The sequence below is a fragment of the Buteo buteo genome, chromosome 12 (assembly GCF_964188355.1).
Source record: "Buteo buteo chromosome 12, bButBut1.hap1.1, whole genome shotgun sequence".
Lineage (NCBI taxonomy): Eukaryota > Metazoa > Chordata > Aves > Accipitriformes > Accipitridae > Buteo > Buteo buteo.
This window is the reverse complement of record NC_134182.1, coordinates 12,954,929-12,978,601: the sequence shown is the minus strand read 5'-3', so window position 1 is coordinate 12,978,601 and position 23,673 is coordinate 12,954,929. Positions and strand designations below refer to the sequence as shown.

The 23,673-nt window shown below is 37.8% G+C and overlaps 1 protein-coding gene across 1 annotated transcript in view; it reads right to left on the bottom strand.

Moving 5' to 3' along the window:
• KCNH1 (potassium voltage-gated channel subfamily H member 1) overlaps nucleotides 1-23,673 on the bottom strand; it is a 180,890-nt gene that overhangs the window by 114,857 nt on the left and 42,360 nt on the right. Inside the window, exon 7 of the mRNA XM_075042027.1 lies at nucleotides 11,305-11,734. Coding sequence (XP_074898128.1) covers nucleotides 11,305-11,734 — 430 coding nt within the window. The remainder of the gene's footprint in view (nucleotides 1-11,304; nucleotides 11,735-23,673) is intronic.

Below are 23,673 nucleotides of genomic sequence, written 5' to 3'. Positions count from 1 at the left end.
GAAAGGGGTGAAAGATTTTGAGAAAGGAAAACTAAGATAGGGTTGGTTCAAAACTGGAGCGAGTGTGCTACTTCATATTTTACAAAAGTTGTACTAAAAGTACGAACGGTCAATAAGTGATACAACTGTAATAAGCAAGCTTACAGTTTTCAGAATTCACTTAACAAGCTGCCTAGAAGCTCTGAGACTGTTTAAGGTCTCCATGGACCAGGATGATCCAGAAAATAACTCACAAAAACCTCATTCAAGTTCAGTTTCAAAGACAGAAATTAATTCTATCTTAAGTCCAATTTTCTCTCCTTCAGTTTGGCCTCTGAACACTTGGAAGATGTTACCAATCTCCAGCCCCCTCTTATTTTGTAGTGAAAATCCCTCAGGATCTTTCCATTAACATTGAAGAATTACCAAACTGTGACCCTGAATCATTCCTTTCATCTGCACTTACCAAGCAACCCATTTTTGCTTTTGAGATGGTGACAGGGGAGAGCAAGGTTTGCCTATGATCTGACCAGAAGCATTTACTTCCACACCACCTGGAATTTACTGGTTTGATTTCAAAGCAGAAGGAAAAAAGCATTCCCCATTCATGTTGAGGTGAGTAAGAACAGTCAGGCCTTAATACCTGAACTATTTCATTCTTTACCATAAGGCACTTAGGATTTTAGACCCTACTGGCTGTTGAAACCCTTCAGTTGCAATAAATTTTCTACTTTTCTTCCAGGCAAGAGGACCTATTAATAAGTTACTTGTCTCCTTCCACATTTTTCACACCAGTTGCAGCAAGAGTTGCTGTACTGTGGATAAAAGATACTGACATTTTCACATATATTCCATATTTTCTCAGGAGATCAGATTTTCTTCTGTCAGGCTGGTGCTTATGAAAGGATATGTCTTCATATAGCAACTCAAGTCCTGATCTAGAATATTTCAGGGCTCTCATCTCCAAGAAATAAATTGCATATGACCCACAGCAGCATCCACATCCTCTAGAACATTACTTATCATTTTATAAACTGACAAATCTTTCTCTAAAATATAAAAGCAGCCAAATGCATTAAAACTCACTGATCTGGCAAGCACAACTAATCCTTATTCATTCTCAAGATGTCATGAGATAGCTCATCTGAGTGGTTAGGGACATATCATGATCCATAAACCATTTATATACTACAGCTAGGCAAGCTGTTTCTACTCCAACATTTTGTAACCTACAGCAGGTCTGTTTGAGTCCAGTAGCAATTAGCTATTAAAATAAATATATCATTTTTGAAGCTGATGCAGAAGTAAAAGGTGCTTAGAAGATGCTTCAGAACTTCTGTCATATTCCACATACTAGATGACAAGTGGCACAATGTGTCATATGAGTGGATGTGCTATTTTGCTATTTTTTCCTATGCCTATCTAACTGGATTTTTTTTAGACAGAAATGGCTTTGAAATACAGATTATTCTCACGTAAAATCAAATCCTTGTCCAGGATTTCTCTCCTTCAGCAATAGAGTTGGGCTTAAGGAAAGGCCTCTCAGGAGCTTTTTGTGTGCTGTAGGTATTTAGCCAATTTCACAGGTGGGAATCGAGAATACAATTCCAACAAGACGAACCATGCTGTTCTAGATTACACTTGTGTGCCTCAGTAATTTAAGAATAAAATTATAAACTGAATCTCCAGGTTTGCTGTCCTGCATATCAAAATACAATGTTTCTTGCAGATTCTTGAAGCTTTTTTCCTAGGGAACAAAACACTTATCTTGTATATTATCCCCTGGTTCACCTGCCTGAAATATTCTTTCTTCCTCTGACGCTCCTCTGACCTCTCAGTTCATGTTCTGGATGCATCAGGCACTTCCCTCTCAAACATTAACTTGATTTAATGATGTTCCTTCAGGATTCAAAACAAGTTGGTTGTAGATGCTGATGAAAGTTTGAAAGAGCCAGGATGTTTCAGTGTGTCCAATCTACTTATAGGAAGAAATGTTAGAAATGGCCTAAAGAAAGCAAAATTTTGCACTAAGCAGCATGTGATATGAAAGACATCAGGTGAAAGAGAGACATCCACAGCTGGAATACCCATTTATTTTCCTTATCCTCCTCATTACTATTAAATAATTCAAGGTAAAAATTTAGAAACACTGTGCAACAAAGAGAAAAAAGGCAATTATCTATAACATTACTGTAGTGTGAGTTCTCCCTCATATGCCGAAAAAACCAAACCATTAACGCTTTATAGCTTTCATCTTCTCTCCTGTCAAACAGAACTATTTTTTCTCCATTTGCATTTATAGTTCTTTCAAAAGTTGTCCAGTGTCTTGGAGAGCAAGGTTAAGCTCTGCAGGAGACAACAGATTGTAAGAATCTTGAGAATTAAAAATTTTCACAGAAATCTCACTTCAAAAATTATCCTGATTGGATTTGCATGATATTGACAGTGATTTGGAGTAAAATTTCCTGGGACTATTCTAGCGATTAAGTTCTAGTATATTCTGAGGTAGGACCATTCCCTAGATTCATTAGGCTGAAGTACAGTCTGAAATTTTTGAAGTCATTAAGGCAAGATGACACATCATGAGACAATTCATCAAGCATATACATGGGATATCGCTCTGGAATTTTTATCTTCTTTTTTCCCTCACAACCAAAAGTACATGAGCAATTTACCCTTGCCATTTGCAAATTGCATTTTGTGGGAAATTTAATAGCCATAATTTAATCTAGCTTTAATCTGGTCATACACACTTTAAATAACAAGAAAAAGAATATTGCTTACTCACCTTTGCATAGTAAGAAATAACATCTCACACTGAGTTAGTTTATGTTTCCCCAAACCAGGCCAGGAGACAAAGTACTACCATATTAATATACTCACAAAAACCATTTTCTTTCTTCCATAAATATTGCTTTGAAGTGTGTTGTGGTGAGGAGATGACTAACCCCATATGAATGGGCCACTCCTCATATAGCTGTGGTCGTTAGCTCAGATTTATTAGAGTATTAGCACCAGTGTTGTGAACCTGAAAAAACCTTCCAGTCCATCTTAGCCTGGAGATGATGATTTTTGTAGGAGTTTGCTATTTACATATGTGTCACCTAAAGTCTGCCTTTTTGCTGGCTTTGACACCAGAGTTTTATGTTTCAGTAGAAGCAATTCTTAAAAAATCTGCAGGCCCTGGATGTCCTTATCCAAAGAGGAGGCAACTTTTAAGAGCTACAGTTCAAGGTTTGGAGCTTGCCGTGTTGTGAAGTCTGTCAGCACTGACCGCATCTCTCCAGCATGCCCTGTCTGTACTGAATATCAGTGATGTAACTCTGTACAGCCCAGACACTCCAGCTCATCAGTGGGTCTGAAAATGCCATCGTGACCTGGTGCAGTCCCATGCTTACTGATGAGAGATACCGATGCTCTTCACCAAAAACTGCATCCCTTAGGACTCAGCTGTCTGAAGGATTGTTTATGTGGCCTAAAAGCCTAAAACAATGTTGCCTATCCGTTTTTTTGATCACAATGACTTTGGGGTTTTGGTAGGTGTTTTTTGGTTGTTGTTGTTTTTGGAGGGTTTGGTTTCGTTTTGTTTTTACTGGGTTTTTTTTACCCATTCTTTACTCTTAACAAGAAACACTGAGGTATTTTCACATTTAGAGATAACCATACCAAATTCTACCCTAACAGCCAAACCCTCCTTCTAACCTTCAGAGAAACTCTATCCAGATTTTCTGCTGGCCCTACCTCTTTGCTGAAACTTGGTGTAGCTGAGAAACACATCCATGACACTTCTGGTGGTTCATTCTAATGGAGAAAGCATCCAAGCAAAATAAAATTCTGAAATCCCAAACAGTTGCTTAACAATTATAGCAATAACACACCAGCGCTCCAAATATCATGACTAGCTTCAAACAAGAAGTAATAAAGCATAGCAGAGAGGGGTGAGGGAATACATCTGCAAAGACTGTCCCTAGTTATTAAAAAGAAATAAAAATAATAAAAAAAAAATATAAATCCATGTCTTTAAATTAGGAATTACTAGCTTGAGTAGTGCTGCTGGTGGCTAAGATAGATGTGAATAAAAAGCAATGCAAACCTATCAGCCATATGGAAAGCATGCCAACTGCAACCTCAGTGGCTAACGAGAAGTCTGTGGTATCCAAGAGATTTTTGTCATCTTGCCAGGGTTAGTGACAAAGAACAGGTATCCAAGAGACCACTTTTGCAAGGCAAGGCTTCTTTTTCCTTTCCTAGCATGTTCCCAAATCAAAACATCACACTTGCAATAACCATGAATACCGAAAAAGTTGCTTTGAGTTTGAAGTCTCATAGGCCTTTGTACTCAGCCCCTGAATGATATCCTCAGCAAACCAAGCCAGCGCTTGGCACGTGGCTGGCTCTCAGTTTCAGGCCACCAACTTCCAGCAAAACCTATTTCAACATGCCCCTGCCCCCCATCCCCTAAATGGGGTACTAGGAGTACACATGCTTCTCTTACAATTAAGTACGTGTTTGGTAAGTACACACACAGCAGGGCCACATCCATTTGCTCTAACAAATGATGAAATGCATTATGAGGGGAAAATCATGCCTCAGGAACATCATCAAACACGATGCTGCAACACGTCTGTATCTTGTTCAGGTATTTTGATGCTAGCAGTCTAATTTTCACCAGTTCCTTGTTCACGAGAGCCTCTGAACACTTCTACCCTGCTGCAGGTCACCAAAGCATGTTAATCCTCTGTGAGGCTGTGAAGGAGCAACACTGACCCACGTGTCATGATACCAGCCACCAAGATTTTCTTATAGTTGAGAGGGATGTTCACGTTATTAAGGCAGATTTCTGTTCCTTTCAGCAAGAGTGCTGTAAATAAAACTACCTAATTATGTTTTCAAATTTACTTAATGTTATCCTCATTCCTGGTTTAATGTCTAATGAGAAAGAAGCTATTCACAGACAAAGCTGAACAAAGCTGAGACAGCTACTCCACGCTCCCGGGATCTGCGTCTACCTTAATCAGAGACAACAGCTGAAGTGCTGCAGACTGCATGATGTTTGTGTTGCACAAGATCAATGAAGATGAGTTTTCGGTCTCTGGTCTGTTTTGATTAATGAACTTGGAGGCTGAAAATTTATGTATGTGGGCATGCGTGTCCTCGAGTCTGACCTTTTAACTCCTACTTTTGTTCTTTTTCCATGATCCCTCTCACTATCTGGTCTAATCATAGTGTTCACAGGGGGATTTATGATTTAGTTTAGCATTCAAACATATGCCTTTTCCTCAGTGAACTTCATACTTTGGATGAGTCAAGCCCTGTAGTTCCAGGAAGTTCCTACTTAACAAGGACGATTTAGTGTGAACAGGCACCAAAAGCTTGGGATCTTTCAGTGCAACTGAGAACACTAACGAAAAGCTCCCAAAATGATAGGTTTTGCTCAGTTGCTCAAAATCCAGATAGGCAAGCATCCATCAGTATTATGGTATGTTAAAAGTGGAAAATGCAAAGCATTTTCAGAACTGTTCATCCCTACTCCACCTGCACAGCAAGGGGACTGCTGACACAGTGCCCAGATATGAAAAGAGCAAATGGAAGTCCTCGGGTTTCTGCTATTGCTTAGGAAAAATAAACAATGCGCAACACAACCTGACAGCTTCACTGAACAAAATATACGAGAACTGTTATTTTGAGGCATATGTCTCCACAGGGAACAAACTAAAAATTGAAATAGCTTTTTTTCCCCCAAGTATTAAAAATGGAAAATATATGTCCTTCCACAGACCCAGACAGTGGTTTTAAACTTGGTTTTATGTAACATCAGCCTCTCTAAAAGATCTGTCTGTAGACATATTCCCTATTAATTAGCAGTTTAGTGGCCATCTGTGAAAAGGGATAAGCAAATATGCTTTGATTCATTTAAAATGAAGCTGAGGAGTTAATTGCTTTTACTTCCAGTAGTAACACTCATACTTCTCTCTATATATACACAAACACTCAGTAAATAAAGTGAGGCAAAACCATGCAGGTCAGTTCACTGACAGATGTGAAGACAGTTTGCTTTACAAAACTATAATTTACCATATGTTCAGGAAAAACAGCTACATGGTAATATGAATTGTGTATCTTATCAGATGCATCAAGCCTCCACAGAACAGAAATCCTTAAGAGCAGCCACTGGATACTTCATCTCTATTTTAAAATAATTTGTTCTTCCCAAACAGACGTGCATTATTTGAGGTCAAGAATGAACAGTGGTTTTTACCTACCCACAGCCCCCTTCGGTGGAGCTGACCAATAGACCATACATCCCCAGGGCTACACGATGAGTATGCTGCAGTCCCTCATAAATCTCATTAGGGGTTCCACCTACTCATGTCAAAATAACCAACAGTAAAAACACTTTCTCCCTGAAAACTGCAGCCACAATGAAATCAGTAAGACAGCATGTGCAGCCATTGCATTTGAAAGCACAAGAACGCCTCCCTGCAGAAGAGGGCCCCAAAGCAGAGACCAGAGCCACTGAGACCAAGCCATGCTTTCTTATACTTCGCCCCAAGTGTAAAACCAACCAATCCAGCCAGCCCCACAGGCTCAATACCCACACGCAGCTTATTCACTTCCATCAGCCCTTCCCAGTGTCTACACACTGCTAACATGATATACCCACCCTTCCCTCTACAAGTTCACACACCTTAAACTTCTTACTAGGCCAACATTTGCACTCAAGTCAGCCAAAATTCCCACCGGTCCAGGTAGCTTCACTAACATATCTCTAAATTTTTAATTAAAAGTTACCTGGATTTATTATTTACCATAATGAAAGACTGAATAAAAAAGAAAATGGAAGTGGTCTTACCTACTTTTTTAAACAGCTATCTGACATTATAACAAAGTACTATTACTAGTGGTCAATGGACTTACAAAACGTTAGTGTAACACATGTCTTTCTGCCACAGGATCAGCTTTACAGAGGGAGTAAGCAGTGAGAAGAAGGGGATGTATCAGTGGCTGAGCAGCAGAGAAAACCAAATTTTGTCTTATGGAAGATGGAACATAATACAGAGTATTAATTCCATCTCTATGCATAAGCATACTACACATATGGAAGGACACTAGTTAAAAACTGCTTATGCTTTCAAACACCTGTAATATTCCAAGCCCTTCTGACACAAATGTCCTGTTCGGATGTCACCATAGCCTTGTGCTGACAGTACCACAAGCCTTTCAGTCAGTTTGCCAGTGCAGAAGACAGCAATACCTGTCTTAAAATCACTCATTTCCACAGTAACTCCTCTGCTGAAACAGAGAGGCTCAACACTCCAAGATCAAAGAAAAAAGTATTGCTGGTATTCACAACTTTCCTCCCCCAAAACTATTCCAGATACTCGGCCAGTAAATCAAGTAAACAAAACCAAAACTAAAATCTAAGTTTGCTAGAAATAAGAACCAGAAAGCCTTGCAGAACTGCGCCACCTGGCAATGCTCCTCAGGGTAGCACACACCACGTCCAGCCTTCCCCAGAGATACAAGAACTTTACACAATCAAATCCATTCTGTCAAAAATAACTCTAGAATATCAAACATGGAGGAAAAAAAATATGCTGCCTTTTTCTTCTTTTAAACATCATAATACATGTGCCTTCTCTCTGTGTATATATACACATATACTATGTACATATGTATGTATGCATGTATATATATAAATTATTTATTCTTAAGTTCACTGAGTAGGATGAGTTCGCACTTCTAAAAGTAAATTCTTCCTTTCCCTCCACTTGATGCCAACATCTGCGCTCCAGGGAAGCAGTTCTTGAGTGCCCCTACCAAACCATGGTGGCGTAGCTCATGGGAGCAAACTGAAGTCAAGACCACTGACACCAAAAATCAGGGGAAGAGTGCAAAGGCAGTGTTGTAACTCTAAACTGGATGCAGGAACAAGCAAGCACCACACTGTTGTAGTTTTTCGGTCAGCCACCAGTGGGAGGCAAGGGCTTACCGTGCACTGAATTGGTACCTGCACCCTAACTTTCTGTAGGGTAGCTACACACACAGCCCATGCAAGGAAGGTGGGGGCAGCAGACATTTTCAGACATGTTGACCACCATCTCCATTTCAAGAAAATTCAGATTCTTTCACAAATACAGAGAAGATCAACATTTCAAAGGTGATCTTGCTAGTAAAACTGACCGTAAGCTTAGCTGGCCACAGTGTTGCTTAACAAGCCACTAGTTCTTTGACACAGCGCTTACTGCTATTCAAAAAGAGCAGAGGATAAAACACACAAGGAGAAGGAAACTTTCTAATTTTCTTTCTGCTCATCTAAATCTGTCCCCATCAGGCTAATGGAAGTTTTACTATTTATTCACAGGAGGTTAATTCACCCAAGGGGAAAAAGAATTACCCTCCTATTAAAAATTTCCAGCCTATTTAAAGTAAAATTTTGCTGGAATCACTTTGAAATATTAATGCTGGCTGTTACACATTTGTCCCCAAATACTCCTTTTTTTTTGATGACACTATAGTGGCAGTTTTGGCATCTCAAAACCAATCTTGTTAACATACTGTCTTACTCAACTAAACAAAAACGGTAACATCCTCAAACAAAAAGTGACAGTGTTGTTCCTATTTCGTACAGAAAGGTTGTAAAATTACTTTACTTGTTTCACTAGACTATTTAAATATACAGGTATGTATTTTTGCCCAGACTATACTTAGCCACTTTAAAACCAAGATAAATTCACACAGTTTTTAGAGACTTATCCTCTAGCAGAGAAGAATTTAGTGGAGAGATACGTTTGAGGTTGGACTCAGCAAATCCCACTGATCTTCAGTTGGAGTTTTAGATAGTCAATCAATTAACTCTCTCTGCACGCTTCATGGAAAGAAAATGGCATTCCCTGTGCTACTAAAATACAGCAGTAGCTTTTGAGAATGCATCAGTAGATAGGTGCTGAAATAAATGCAGTGTTAATAGCAAAGTATAAACGAGAAATCATATATCTTTTCCTTTTATTAGTGGAAAGTAACACATTAGAAGAATTGATTTGAAATCGTTTATTTCTGATGCTTTGGACATCCACAGCCCCTACCCATCCCATGTGCAAATCTATGTGATCTGACATCTGCAAAATGAGGACCATAACAGGAACATGTAGCCACCAACTGTGTTGTAAGTGAGGAGCTCAGCTCATAACAAACATGTTACTTGGTCAGGGACAAATATTAATTTTTCTGAGTGACATTCCTTTAGCCAGGAAACTTCTTTTCTCTCCCCCACATCTATCCCTGATATATTTGCTATGTACCTTTCAGGTTCCCAACAAATCAGATTAAATTCTTATTAAATAGCCCTAGTTCAAGCTCAGATCAATGTTTGAGAGCTTAATTCTACAGGCAAAATAGTGTTATTTTAACATAAAATTTTATAGTGGAAGAATGTCTATCAACAATTAAGCTCTAAATAGCTGCAAACAAAACAAACCAATTTTGCTCCTCCCATCCTAAGAAATGTCCACAGCTCAAAACTTCAGTGTGTTAAAAGCAATCAAGACCCTACAAAATCCAGAGGGGTAAACTCAAAGATTGGATTACTTAGTTGCCATTCCTGCAAACACATATTGTGAATAGTTCTAATGGTTTCCAAGCAGTTGTTCACAGGATAAAGGTGCTCAGATACACAGACAATTATAGGGTTAGAAATGTAAGGTTCCGTAAAACCAAATCCAAACAAAAGCATTTCCCTGAAATGTGATTGCATTCATGAGATTTAAAATTGCCAGAATGCTATTTTTACAACTTGCTGAAATTAAAGTTCATTTTAGAATTCAGAGCAGATATCTATCAGCATTTATCTTGCACAAATTCAGTTTCTTTCCACCACATTTTCATATGAATAGTTTGGAGCAGGTACAACTCCAAAATATCTCCATGTACATTCTTGATTTTATGAAGGTTATGTTCATTCAGTATTCATAGTACTAAATAACAATACTGAATAATACTAGCTATTCTTGTCTAGCTAGTATCATAAGCATAACTCAATGAACAATAAGACAAAGGTCAGGATATTTCCCATTAAACAAGTACCTTAATCAGGAAATATGTTTGGAAGCCTGTTTTGTAATACACTGCTACATTGTCTAATGCACCTTCTCATGAGGAAACCACATAATTTTCTCCAAATTTTATATAAATTTCCCATCTGCTACATGGGTGTTTTATTAGGATGATGGGACTCTTAGTAGTGGAAAAAGCTAGAAGAACAAAATTAACAATTTTTATAGCTAAAATATCCCAATCCCTACACAATCAAGAATGCTTGCCTTTATACTTCTCACTAACCTTCAGCCTGCTTAACACTCCACACGTAATCTCAGTACATGATTTCAGTATTGCTGTAAAATGACACATCAGAATCTAAGCTTCACATTTCTACCATAACAGGCACTGTGCTGCTAATTGAGTTTCATTATATATTTGGTTTTAATTTTCTGCTTAGCAGGGATTGACTTTTTTTTCCTCTAGATGTAATATTACCATACAGAAGCTTCTCTCTTTCTCCATACAATGATATGCTCTTCTGTGTACAAAGTAGAATTTTTTTTTTTCCTTATTTTGATACAAATTCCACCCTTATCTAGAAAACCATGACCTAGTTTAATGGTGGCCACTGTATAGTTCTTAACTCCAAGTAGCAATCAAGGCACTTCGAGTGCAGATCCTGCATTGAAGTGACAACATGGCCAAAAGCTGGACAGCTTGGCAATATAAATCCCTTGTGACGTGACAAGGAAATGTGAGCCAGAGGTGCCCAAGGCCAGCATCATCCCAGTTGCTTTAGGATCTGACTGTATGTTCAGTTCACAGCAGAGTGTATGGTCTCTAGAGAGCTACTGTTCTCTCTCCCTTATGAGATGCTCCTGGACCTCCTCCCACTCACCCATCCACTTGTCCAATATATACAGCTCTCAGACATACAAAGATTTTGCTGCATACCAAATAGAGGCACAAAGGTTGTCTGCGCCCACTGTGGTGCATTAATTTTTAATATTTCAGGCTTTACACATTTTAAGGTTTACTTACAAGATAATATTTAAAGGATATTGACAGAATATTGCTTCCAAAATGACTGAATTTTTGCTAGTCACAATACTCCCATTTGTGATTTTAAAACTTACCAGTAAGAAGTAATACCTATACTGCCACCAAAAATATTTTAAGCTGCGTAATAACATTTGACACAATTCCAGATATTCTTATGATATCAGTATTCATGACACACAGTTACTTGGCATTGTGTGTATGAGAGACAGAATCTCTAATACTTACAGCCAATCATCATCATAGCAACAGCAAAGATCTTCTCCCCATCTGTAGTCGGAGCGATGTTCCCAAATCCAACACTGGTGAGGCTGGTCATTGTAAAATACAACGAGGAGATGTAGACCGAATCTTTGCTTGGTCCGCCTTCCCATTTTCCAAAGCCTGATGTGTTAAAGCGGTAAGGTGTTCCTATTGACATCCCCAGCTGATAGAGCCAGCTCTCAGTTCGGATCGTGTTTGTATCCTCATCGATAACTTCATAGTCTCCTATGCTGTACCAAATGCAGGCCAACCAGTGTGCTGCAAGACCAAACACACACACCAGCAGAACCAAGACTGCTGCTCCGTATTCAATGTAGTGGTCCAACTTCCGAGCTACGCGACCGAGCCGAAGTAGCCTGACCACTTTAAGTGAACTGAAGAGGCTACTGATGCCCTAGAAAGATAAAGCACAGCGACCATTAGAATTTAATATTAAAGCAACAATATTCATAACTGTGGTTTCCAAAGGCACAAGGTGATCCATAACAAATAAATGGTCATCAGATAACACCTGAAAAGAGAGATTGTGAAACATGAAAAGGTTAGTGACCCTTTTCAGGGATGGATATATGCACTCTTGTCTTCATCCACTAACATTTTGTGGGTTGCTCTCTGAACTCTCCTTTCAGATTATTTGAATAGGTCTACAAATACATTTGTAAAGGCTTCAAATGACAGGCTAGTTATTGCACATCCAGTTGTGCAAGTAGACCGTCCCTGAGCATCCTGATGCTACTTTAGGCTGACTGAAAATAAATGTGGAAGTCACTGACCATTAACCTATACAAATCTAACGTTGAGAGGAACATAACCAGACACCTATTGAATTCACTGCAGCATCTGGAGTCATGAACCTCTTATGGCTATTCCTGACTTCCTTATGATCCTGGGCAACACACGTCCTCTCATGTCTCAGATGTAACATGGTTTGCAGTATTGAGCTCAGACATAGCAGGAAGATAAATGAGGAAGGCCAAAAAATACTGGAAGTACCTGGCAATTTGTAATTTTTCAGTGTAACAGCACATTTCCTATGACTTTACTTTCATATAAGAATTCAAACACTGATAATCAGTCCTCTGACACTTCTCACATGGACTACACAAAGCTTAACTATTTCAAATATCTCACTGTCTAATCCCCACATCACATTCATTTTATGACAGCTTTGTTATCCATGTAGTATTTCTGTGCTGATACTAATACAGCTCCCATAAAACAGAATTAAGCTAGCATGCAGGATTTTGTATTGTTAACTTTTCGATAGATTTGCAATTCCATGCAGAAGTTGTTAAATAAAAAAAATCCAAAGGCATTTGGGGCACGAGAAGATCTGAATAGCCTTTCATAAAAATACTTTTTCTTCTTTTTTTCTACTCCCTCTTACCAATGTTGTTTCATACATAGAAGTCTGATTAAAATTTAAGCAGACTGGTTTAATGAGTATTTCTGGAAATGCATAATTGCATACTTCTGGTCACCAGCTTTTACTGGAAGTTTGTTTATTCCTGCATAAATACAACTGCTTCAGTATCTTAGGCTGGTTCAATGCACTAGAAGAGATGTTTTATTAAATAATTGCATAAAGCATATTGACTCATGTTGCCCAGGACTGCAGCAATGTATTTTGCCTTTATTTCATGAATTTGTCATGATTACATTGACTCATTTTCAGAGACAGATGTAATTTGTTACTTGGGAACACACTACCAATTTCTATGAAGTATTTGGACAAGATTTAATACAACCAGGGGGAGGGCAGTAAAAAGGAAGAACAAAAAGAAAAAAAACAGCCTTCCTTTAAATCAGAGATATTTGCAGGGACCTAGAAGAGACCAACTAATCTATTCTTTTCTTGATTATCTATGCCAAACTTTTCAAGTCTTCCTTCACAAAGTAGAAGTTAAGTTCCATTTCCCATTCATTCCATACCCTGCTTCATTTTGTAAACAATGGAGCAAAGCCTTGATGCCAGTTCAGGGAATATGACACAGAAGGCATAAGGCCTTCATTTCTAGGGGAGGGAAAAAGCAGGTACTTCTGAACACTCAGTATGGAGAGGAAAAGCAAAGGGAAAACCACAAAAAAGTATAACACGATAACTGTATTTTAGAACTGGATATGCAAGTCCCTGAGTGACAAGCACATATAGTCTCTACCTTTTAAATATCCACATTCTGACATTACAACAGCCTTCTGGCCTTTTTCCTCAGGACCAATGCCCATTTCTCCCTTTCCTCTTTACAAACTTTAACAGCAAAACAATAATGTTTTACATTTTGAGAGGTCTCCAGTAATAGCCTGCTTTTAGCTTCAGTCTAAAAGCCAAGCTTTTTAAACACAAAGTGCTTACAAGTCTCAGGCAAGGACAAGAAATTTTTCCATCCAAACATTCTAAAAACCAGTTTTATGTTTGCTCAAAAATAGTGGTGCAAAACTTGTTCTTAAAATTAAAACTCATCACTGGGATTTAAAAAAAAAAAAAAAAAAAAAAAAAAGCTGTTTGTCAGTAAGAGTCCTACCAAAGACAAAAATAATAATGATTCAGGAAGGACTTAAAAGTTTGGAATTTTGTTAATTCTTAATTGAAAAAAAAAAAAAAGTCAAGGATTAGAAATACTTAGGAAAAAAAATCACAGAAGGAGAGTTTAAGAAATTGGATATGAAAAATTGGAATACAAATTAAATATTTGAAATTAGATTTAAAACATTTACAGCAAATTACTTTGCTTTCAGAGTACTCTTATCCTAATTTCCCTTGTGAAATTCACAGAATGAATTTTTGTAAAAATATTTAAAATGTGATAGAACTGCATCATTTTGGAGAAAGTAATTCTACCAAATTCTGACCAGAGGTAGAGAGAATTAGGGTTTTTGTACAAAAAGAACTTGCTTATTTACAATAAATATATACTTGATTTGGTTGCATTGAAAGGATGCATTTAATATTCAAATTAGTCACAATATTTCACCTGACTGCATTGCCAATAAGATGCTAAAAGTTCAGAAAAAGCTTAAAAAAAAAAAATTATTTTATTTCAGCATTAACAGTATTTTCTATTTGATTTCCTCAGAGGAAAAGATTTGTCTATTTTAAATGGATCAATATCAAGACAAAGGAATGTCCAGGGAAATAATTATTCATATAACTCTCTTAAAAATTTCTAAGTGACAGAATTTCAAATGGGTATAAACAATGGAAACTTAGACTGTTTCATAGATGATACAGTAGAAAAAAATCATATAATTTTCCAATACTTTAAACAGTACTTTTTGTCACTAAATTTAGCAAGTAATATTTTAATACTCACAGGAATAGATCTGCTGGATTCAAAATTGACATTTTTAGATTACCACTTTCCAAAATAGAACTGTACTTTTAGATAACTGTCCATTTTAATGCGCTTATCAGTGCAGATTATTTTTATGCTTTTATCATACAGATGGCTCCACGATGTCACGCAAAAGAGCCTGAACTCAATTTACTCCTCTTGATGCATGTCCCCCTCTCTTAGCTCTGCTACTCCTATAACCTTTGAGAGCCAGATTAAGAGACACTCAGAACTCCTTCTGCCCAAAGAAACAGATGAACCTCAGTTCATAAACAGCTAGAAATTGCACTACAGGTCCCAAGCAGGCACCCCCAGATGCTCTGCTCTGAAGTATCACCATAAGGAACGTCTGTGTGGCAGTCAGGGTAAGGACAAGACTAAGTAAAATCCCACAAAGTTCTACCTACACCTGATTTACTCAGACACAGTTCCAACTATTAGTACTCTGTCCAACAGAAGCCTTCCCCTTGGGGTATACAGAAGCTAAGAAATCTGTTATATGGCCAGGGTAGACAAATAGTACAATTTTACTGTATTTTGTTACAAAGAGAACTTGGGTGCAGCACTTACCTAAATACACAGCACTTTGTCAAGTACAGCAGAAAATGCTGAATTTCACACAAACTTATATTTCAAATTGTTTGAAGTAACTGAATGACACTAAAAGATTGTACTACTGATACCTGCATACAGTTGTTGACAAATATTTAATAGGTTGGCAGGTTTACTTTCATTGCCAGTGATGGCTGCTGCATAAAAACGGAAGAATCTGTAGCAAGTCCCCTCCAAACCAAAGGGCAAGCTCAAAGCACCAAGAGCCAGAAGAGATAACTCTGTATTCACCAATTGAGCAAATCTGAATGCCAAATGCCCTTAAAATAATAAATACAACCACTCCCCCTTCCTCTCCTCCTATGCAATCTCTGCAGAGTGAAACTGCACCTCAAACACAAGAGAAAAACAGACTAGACTCAGTCCTAGAGGAAAGCAGGACCCACATTTTACATTCAAAGAGAACACTTTGTAAGTTTGTTCATGAAATACTGCCAAAAGTAAATTCCCATGTATAATTTGTCATTAATTAGACCTACTCACTAGATACTGTGCACATTTACACAGATTTTCTTCTGTATCTCCTTGTTTTCCGCAAGGTACGATCTACCGTCAGTGCACCCCTTGTCTCACACTGGTATCCCAGCCATGTAAGTAGCCTTCTTTCCAAACTTAAGATCCAGGATATCCATGTTTTGGCTCTAGCTTTGCATCAGACAATGTAAGATCTGTGCCATTACTTCCATATCCATAAAAAGAGATACAGAAGAGACACTGTGATGAAGTACTTTGTGAAGTGTTTTGAAAACATAAGGGCTGTAAGCAGAGTAATTATTAGCTACTTGTGTCATTATGGTCCTCAAGAACAGTAACAGTGGACACTACAGTGCTACATGCTGTACAAATAAAAACCAGTTGCTGCTGTTCATTTCCCATGCAAAATTAAATTCAACTCAATTCATCGAATAATAAAATTCTAACTAGAAAAAACAAAATACAATTTTTGTGAAGAACAGCAATAAAATTTAACTACTAAAAAAAAAGTGAGAAATAATCCATTTTCCCTTCCAAACAAGATGTAGGATGAACAACTTTAGAAAAGAACTAAAATGCAACTTTCATCCCGCCTCCTACAGCTGTAGTAGCACTACACTTTAGTAATAGATTCAATCTGCATGACAGCATTCACTTTTTAGGCCATTATTTACTTTCCACGTGTATAGAAAGAAAATGCACTTAACCCAAGCATTAAGATATTTTCTAGGCTCAAAGGAAGTATAATTTACTTCCTACTTACTATCTATTTTAAAAAAGAGAAATATTCAGTATTGGCACAAATCTGTTCTAAGTTTTCCAGCACTTTCCTCTCATATGGAACTGCTGAAGTTCAGGCTTCATCTCAATTAAAGGGAGATGCAGGAGTCTAAAAGCTAACCATTAAAAGAATGAGAATGAAACAGAACAAAAAAATAAATTATTTATCCAAAAAAAGGAGGCAATGAACCAAATTTACCACTACCATAAGTGAGGCAAGAACCATGGAAAGCAGTGCCTTCTTTCTTGACATTTGATTCTGAACTCAGCTGTGCTGCTCTGCCTATGTGCAGTAACATGGCCGCCCTGTCAGGTCATTATTAGGACTTCTCATATCTGTTATTTGCTTCTTCTGATTTTCTTAATTAGGTCTGAGAACATGACCTTTCCTACAGATTGCCATATTTAGCAACCAAAAGATGAGATAACATTATGCGCACAGGTCAAAATCAATATCTAAACCCTCTGGTTACTGTTGTGGTTTTCAGCACTGAAGAAAGCAGATCTCTAGACTCAAAAAGCTTATTTTAGTCAGACATCTGTGAGCTTTGTTAGAATCAAGGGAGAAACAGCAATAATTCATCTATAAGAGCACAGGGTGCGAGAAGAGATAGAAAGGCTGATTTTTTCATTTATAGAACTATATCCATGCTTGCTTTACACACATGCATGCACACTCAGAAAACCAACAAATCCAGGAAACAAAGTCTTTTTTTCATTTTGAGAGGAAGAACAAGGATAAAGGTAAGTAATCTAAAAAAATCCCACTTTCCACAGTATCAAATAAAAAAATTACCCCTGACAGACAGCAATCTGCTTCCCAATGCTTGTGATTCAAAGAAGTGATCAGTTCCAGAAGCTTTTTACTTATCTTGAAGAGGCAAAACACCCAAATAAGATTTAGTATTAGTGGCATCTAATACCACTCCATCTTTTCAATTCTAATCCAATCCCGAATATGAAATAGACTATAAAGGAACCATTTAGTTACTCAAATAAATACCCTTTGCTGTCTCATCTGACTTTCTGCCTCAGATCAATACAAGTATGCTGAATGGGGGAAAAAGAACAGAGTACTGATCCCCACCTCAGAAACATGCTTCCCTTTATATGCAGTGTAAGTATCACTAACAGCAGCTTTTTGAAATAATTCAGAATCTAATGTATTCAATTTGGTCTTCTTCTTGGACAAAGGCTATCACCATATATTATCAGTGAAAATGTAATTCAGTGTTTTAATTCTTATAGCCTCATACAGATTGAATAGCTTATGTAGACTACTGTTCTCTCTTTAACAGTATGATAAATTATGTCAGGCTTTTCAAAGCTATGAAGAAGTAGCCCTGAAACCCAGTAACATCCCTACTTATCTGTGACTTAGCAAAAAGACTAATCTGAACATTAGTAGTGCAGAAGAGGAGTTAACTGGCATCTTAAAAGTCACAACAGAACCTACAGAGTAGGTGTTGGGCAGGGACACAGGAACGCATCCTGCTCTGGTATTCCCTTTTGGGAGGGGCTATCCATCAGCAGACAGCAGAGATATCTCTGAGCCACCAAGGTGTACGAACCTGGGGAAGACCAGGGAAGCGAGCAGCATTTAAATGAACTAAACACCTTAAGCAGGCTTACAGCAGAGGAGAGAATTTAACCCTCAATGGGTTAAAAGGCGTAAGAACTCTGCAGTGCCTATATACACCAACACAATTTGGAAAACAGAGGACTTAGGGGGAAAAGGCAGCCTGCCCCTTCAGAGGGTAGCATAAAAGAAGCACTTTGTAGTACCATGGAGGCTGGGTTTTTAAGGAGGGAAGTTAGAGAAACTCATATTTGATTGGAAAAAAAAATAGGAGGGGAAAAAAAAGTAGACAAAGAAGAGAGACACCCTGAATCAAATCCTCAAGAGCCTGTGAACAGTAAGTGCTTCTTTGCCTACCTGGTTTATACCCTGGGAGTCCGCTTTACCCCAGAATCTGCTTTACCCCATTTGCATTTCCCCAAACACTCCTTCCACCTACCTGCCTGTTAAGGAGTAAGTCCTGCCTGGCACAGCCCCTTGGGGCCATGCTGCAGTACAGAGGCACCTACAAAAGTCAGTCAAGCAGCCCTTCTCCTCCACGACCACCTTTCCTTTCTTCTGCACTCCCCTTCTTCCACAGGTCAAGGCCCCCAAGCTCTTTCTGAAGGTCCCAACACCACCGAGGAGCCCCAACGACAAACCCCCAGCCTTGCTCCAAGAGCCTCTGGCAGGTTACAGCCCAGAACACACCTCCCTTGGGCTTTGCCCTATTTCCCAGGGGTCTCTCACAAGGGGACACCCAACCAAGTAAACCTCCACCACCACAAGCACACCCCCCAACCCAAGGCCCATGCTCTAGCCCTCCCACTGCCCCACCTGGCTACAGTAACCCAATTGCTTGTTTTTTCCCCAGGAGCACCAGTAAGGAGTCACCCAGTCCAGGGGTCTCACTAATCCCTTCTCATCTACTTTAATTATGTCCAATTTGTTGACATTTCCTCTATGCCTGGATCATAATCTGTGGTACTTAGCTGCTTTGAAAAGAAAGTAGGTTATGACTATTTTAATTTTAATTAGTCACAGAAAAATATTGATTCATTACCAGATTTATCAATAGACTCACATGCAAAACACAGTATTGCCTAATCGGACAGATCCAAATAAGAGCGGTGAACGACGCACTGTTTCAAACAGATTTCATATTATACAGCTGTTTACAGTTTAAAAGACTTTTTGCAAAATTCATCTAACCCAAAATCTTTCTTTATAGGCCCCTGTTTCTTCCATAAAACTATAAATATGATAATTTATTCCCTTGCCCCTTATTGCAAGCAAATGGTAAAACAAGTCTAGGGAAGTTGCGTGCTTTCCAGTTTAGCTACTTCAGTAATTCCTAGATAGCTAATTTGTATTAGCATGAGAGATTATTCCACTAATAAGGTTTAAATTAATCTATTGCAAAAGTACTGCCTCAGAGGGTTGCCAACAATCTGACCGGCAACACATTCATTTTTTCCTCTCTTAACTCACTGTTTACTTTCCAGCTACACCATGCTCACTTAGTACTAAATAGCTTAATTTACTTCTACTACTTCTGTATTATGTTTTTCCTGGGACTTTTATCATCATAAATTTTGTCCTTCCAAAGCTGTATATCTTCTTTGCCTACATGCTAGCTTCTCTCTCACTTATCCACTTAAGCGAACACTAGATCATTTATATTGAATATGTCTTTCCTGATGATCTTTTACTATGCATTTATTTCTCTTCTACCTCAACTAATAAGAGTGATATATGGTTCTCAATTTGGCATCAGCCAACAATTGATCACAATGTTCCATTCAAATACAGATTGCAATTACTACTACAAACTCCCTATTTCAGAGATTTCTATGGTGGTGACATGACTAGATTCCACTCCTACCATGAGATTTCACAACAACAATGTCGCATGTAATAAGTCAAATTTTTTCCAATATAAATTATATCTTATGGTATTATGGCTGAAAACCACAGTATAAAATTGCTCAAGCTGACACTGCAAAAATATGCTTCAACTTGCCTTTGGAATTCAAAGTCTTATATTGCATTGTCCTTGGCAAAAATTGTGGAATTTTCTTTAAGCTTGTTTTTTATTAAAACTACTGATTGATGTCTGAACACAAAAAAGATAACATTATTCCCCAAAGTAGGTGGTATTTCCTTAAGTGAGGAATAATACTAATTACTGTAAAGGATTACTGACAAATGTTATTGTGATCATTCAAATTCAAAAGAGATTAATACCACATGTTTTAAGGGCTGTGTAAATTTTAGACCAATATTTTCTTTTGTGACTCAAACTATACTACAGCATGATATATTGTCTTAACAGTAGGAAGTTTAAGCCTAGCATTAAGTTGATTCATCAATCAGTGGAATATTTTCTTTTCTTGAAGTTCTATGGCAGGTTAAGAAAGTAATTTGTATCTAACTGTATAATTAGCTTCCCATATAGAAAAGCCAGGAGAAACATTTATAACTTTTCTTTCATTTGGGTAACAATGGAAATTTCTCTACAGCTATTCATTCCTTCATTTGTTGAATTCTGTTCATGTCTGAATGTGAGATACTGTACTGTCTCTTTGAGCACAGCACTTGAGATCAGAAGCTTCATACATTCTCATATTTAATTCTATGGACTTGAACAAAGACATTAATGTTTTTTCCTTCCTCTTCCATCTGTAGAATGTGGCTATTCATACTTAAGTGCCTCTTGTATTAATTGTAGTTATTAATAGTTGTATTGATTAATAGTTAATGAATTCAAGTTATTTTTCTGGACAAAAATATTCTCAACCGTGCAGAGAGGAAACTGGAATTTCAATTATATTTAAAAATGTGAATTGAAAATACACCAATGTTCCAAACTGCAACAAACCCAAAGAATGTTGAAATTGCCTGAAAAAGACAAAAGTCACACTCAATTTTGTTTCAAGAAAATATTTTCCATTATACCTTATAATGGAATAATGAAGTAAATTGCAAAACAAAAAGTTACTTCAAAATAGAAAAAAATCCAGTATCAGAATTTTTTAAAATTAGTATCTGCTTGTCAAAAATAATGATCAACTCTAGTTTCATATATTATGATTAATCATATATTGGTGGATCACTTTAAAGATGACAAAATCAGTTTCACTATTAATCTATCCAGAGCTAAGTGATGGGACAGTCTCAAAATTACCCAGAGCCAAAAGAGCCTCAATACCCTATATACACAGCTTTTTACTTCTTCAGCTCCAGGTCCTGTGTCCCTTGCAAATCAATTCATCTCCATCACAGTAATTATGGTATTCTTAAAAACAAGCTGACTTATCAAGTTAGTTCCTCCATGACATCCTCAGTGTCTTCAGTGAAGTTTCTTTTAACAGAGAATGACAGCAGGCAGAAAAAAACAGTGAGCTTCCACCTGTCCCAGTCCCCCTTCACCACAGGGACTGCAACAAAGCCAGGGTCCTATTTCCTCCTGTTTAAAATCATATATGGAAAACACAAAAACAGGAAAATAGCAATTCATATTCTTCATCTCATTTTATCACCACTTTTGACAATAGGTATCATTTACTCTCTGGTGATTCTTTTAAGAGTATTCACATAGGACTAAAAAAAAAACCTCTGCAGCAGCCATGGCTGCCTACTAACTCCAGTCTCATGGCTCCAAGGGAATTCCCTTTAGCAAAATCAAAGTGACACACAGATAGCAATCCAGTTTGGCTACTTGTAAGGGGAACGGCGCAGCCTCGCAGCTGACAATCAACTATGAAGTAGTATGGTGTGTAATCCAGGGTGAGCAACAGGTAAAATTTAAACCAGCAAGTTCAAAAGAAAGGGAGTTGACCCACAAGGCAATGCTCTACGCAACAGAGAAGATATAACACAAAGCCTTTCTACTTTCAAGACTCCTTCAATGTGGCTCCCCCCCCCCCCCTTCTTTAATAAAGGTTATCTTCCTCTCTACAGGCAGTTCATGAAACAGCAATCAGCATATACTGTCATAAATCCCCACGTGATGTGCACTACATTATTCTGCTGACATTGCTGGCAAAGCCCCTCAGGTCCTGTAAACCAGTCTATGAGCCCTTAATAGAAGTACAGCAATTTACACCAGTGGAAACTCTGCTCTAATGACTCTACAATGATTTATACTAGCTAAATGTCAGAACCCACTAGGGGAAACAGGGACAAACAGTCTTGAAAGAATAGCATCAAGAAAAATGGTTTTTTCCTCGGGCACGATAGCTAGAATAACTAAAACAAACACTATTACACTGATTAAAGAGACTGTTGAAGAGCCATAGGAAAACTGAAGTACCAATCAGCTTCTCATTGTTACAAGGCAACACTGAGACAGAGAACTTGGAGAAATTCAAACTCACACGACAAGAACTTCCCTGCAGAATTGCTACCATGAGTCTGAGAGCGCCTGTGCTCAGCTCAAGGGCTGTCACAGCCAGTGGTATAGACATTTTCCTCAGGGATGTTCTGTAGGTCACATCACCAGTCTACAGTTATGAAACGTTCCTCCAGCAAAATCATCAGCCGATTGATACCATCTGCAGTGGGTGAGAAAAGCTTCCTTCGGTTTTTTTTTTTTTTTTCCTCTTTCAGTCTAAATGTCCAAAACTGACATATAGCCACTCCTTCCGCTGCTTTATCAGTGCCACGGCAAAGTAGTATGTGAAAACCCTGCAGAGTAATCTGCAGTCTGGGTCCTTCTTATGACAAACAGGACAGGTCTCACAAGGCTTTTTTACTTGATCTCATTTGTGTTATTTCAGTCTGTAGCTTTATATAAAATGAAAACCTCTCTAAGGAATTAAATATCAAATAATGTCTTGTTTTTTCCACTACATTCAGTAGTTTGCCTACTTGTCCTCAAGTCATTGAGGAAAATAGTTTAAATACTTTAAATTTGAGAAAAACCTGTGTAATGTATTTTTACAAGAGTAATGTGGTTTTATGCTTTTACCCAGATATTTCACTTGGCATAATTTTCTTTTAATAGCTAGGTTGTCCTTTATAACATGGGCATATTTTAAAGAAACTCATAAAAATTAAATTTTACAGGCTAAAAATTAAATACTAAGCACTAATGAGATGTGTATGTATATTACAGGTTTAGTATGTGTCACAGATAAATACAGACACATAATTAGTTGTTGCTACAGATTTTGTAACATGTAATTAGAAAGTGGACTGCTGGAATACTCTTTAAGATTTTGTTAACAATTCATTAACTCTCTGAACTATTTAGGCATGGAACCTTAATATATTTAGTTCAGGAATGTTTTCTTGGCAGCCTGGTCCAGTAGGAGAATAAGCAGTTAAAACAGGGTAGTATTGTGCATTTAAGTGTCCGAATGTTAGTTCTTTTGCTGGCTTGTGACCTGTTCCCAAAGAAATAAGCAAGAATTAAGGAGGAGTCTAGATTTCCAGATTTCTCCCTATCCTTTTGACTAATTATGGAATTACCAAACAAGCGTCAAAACAGCATCTTTAATTGCTTCACCTTCCTCTAAAACAACTGTTGCCAAACAATGCTGCATGGATCACCAGATACCCACACAGTACTTT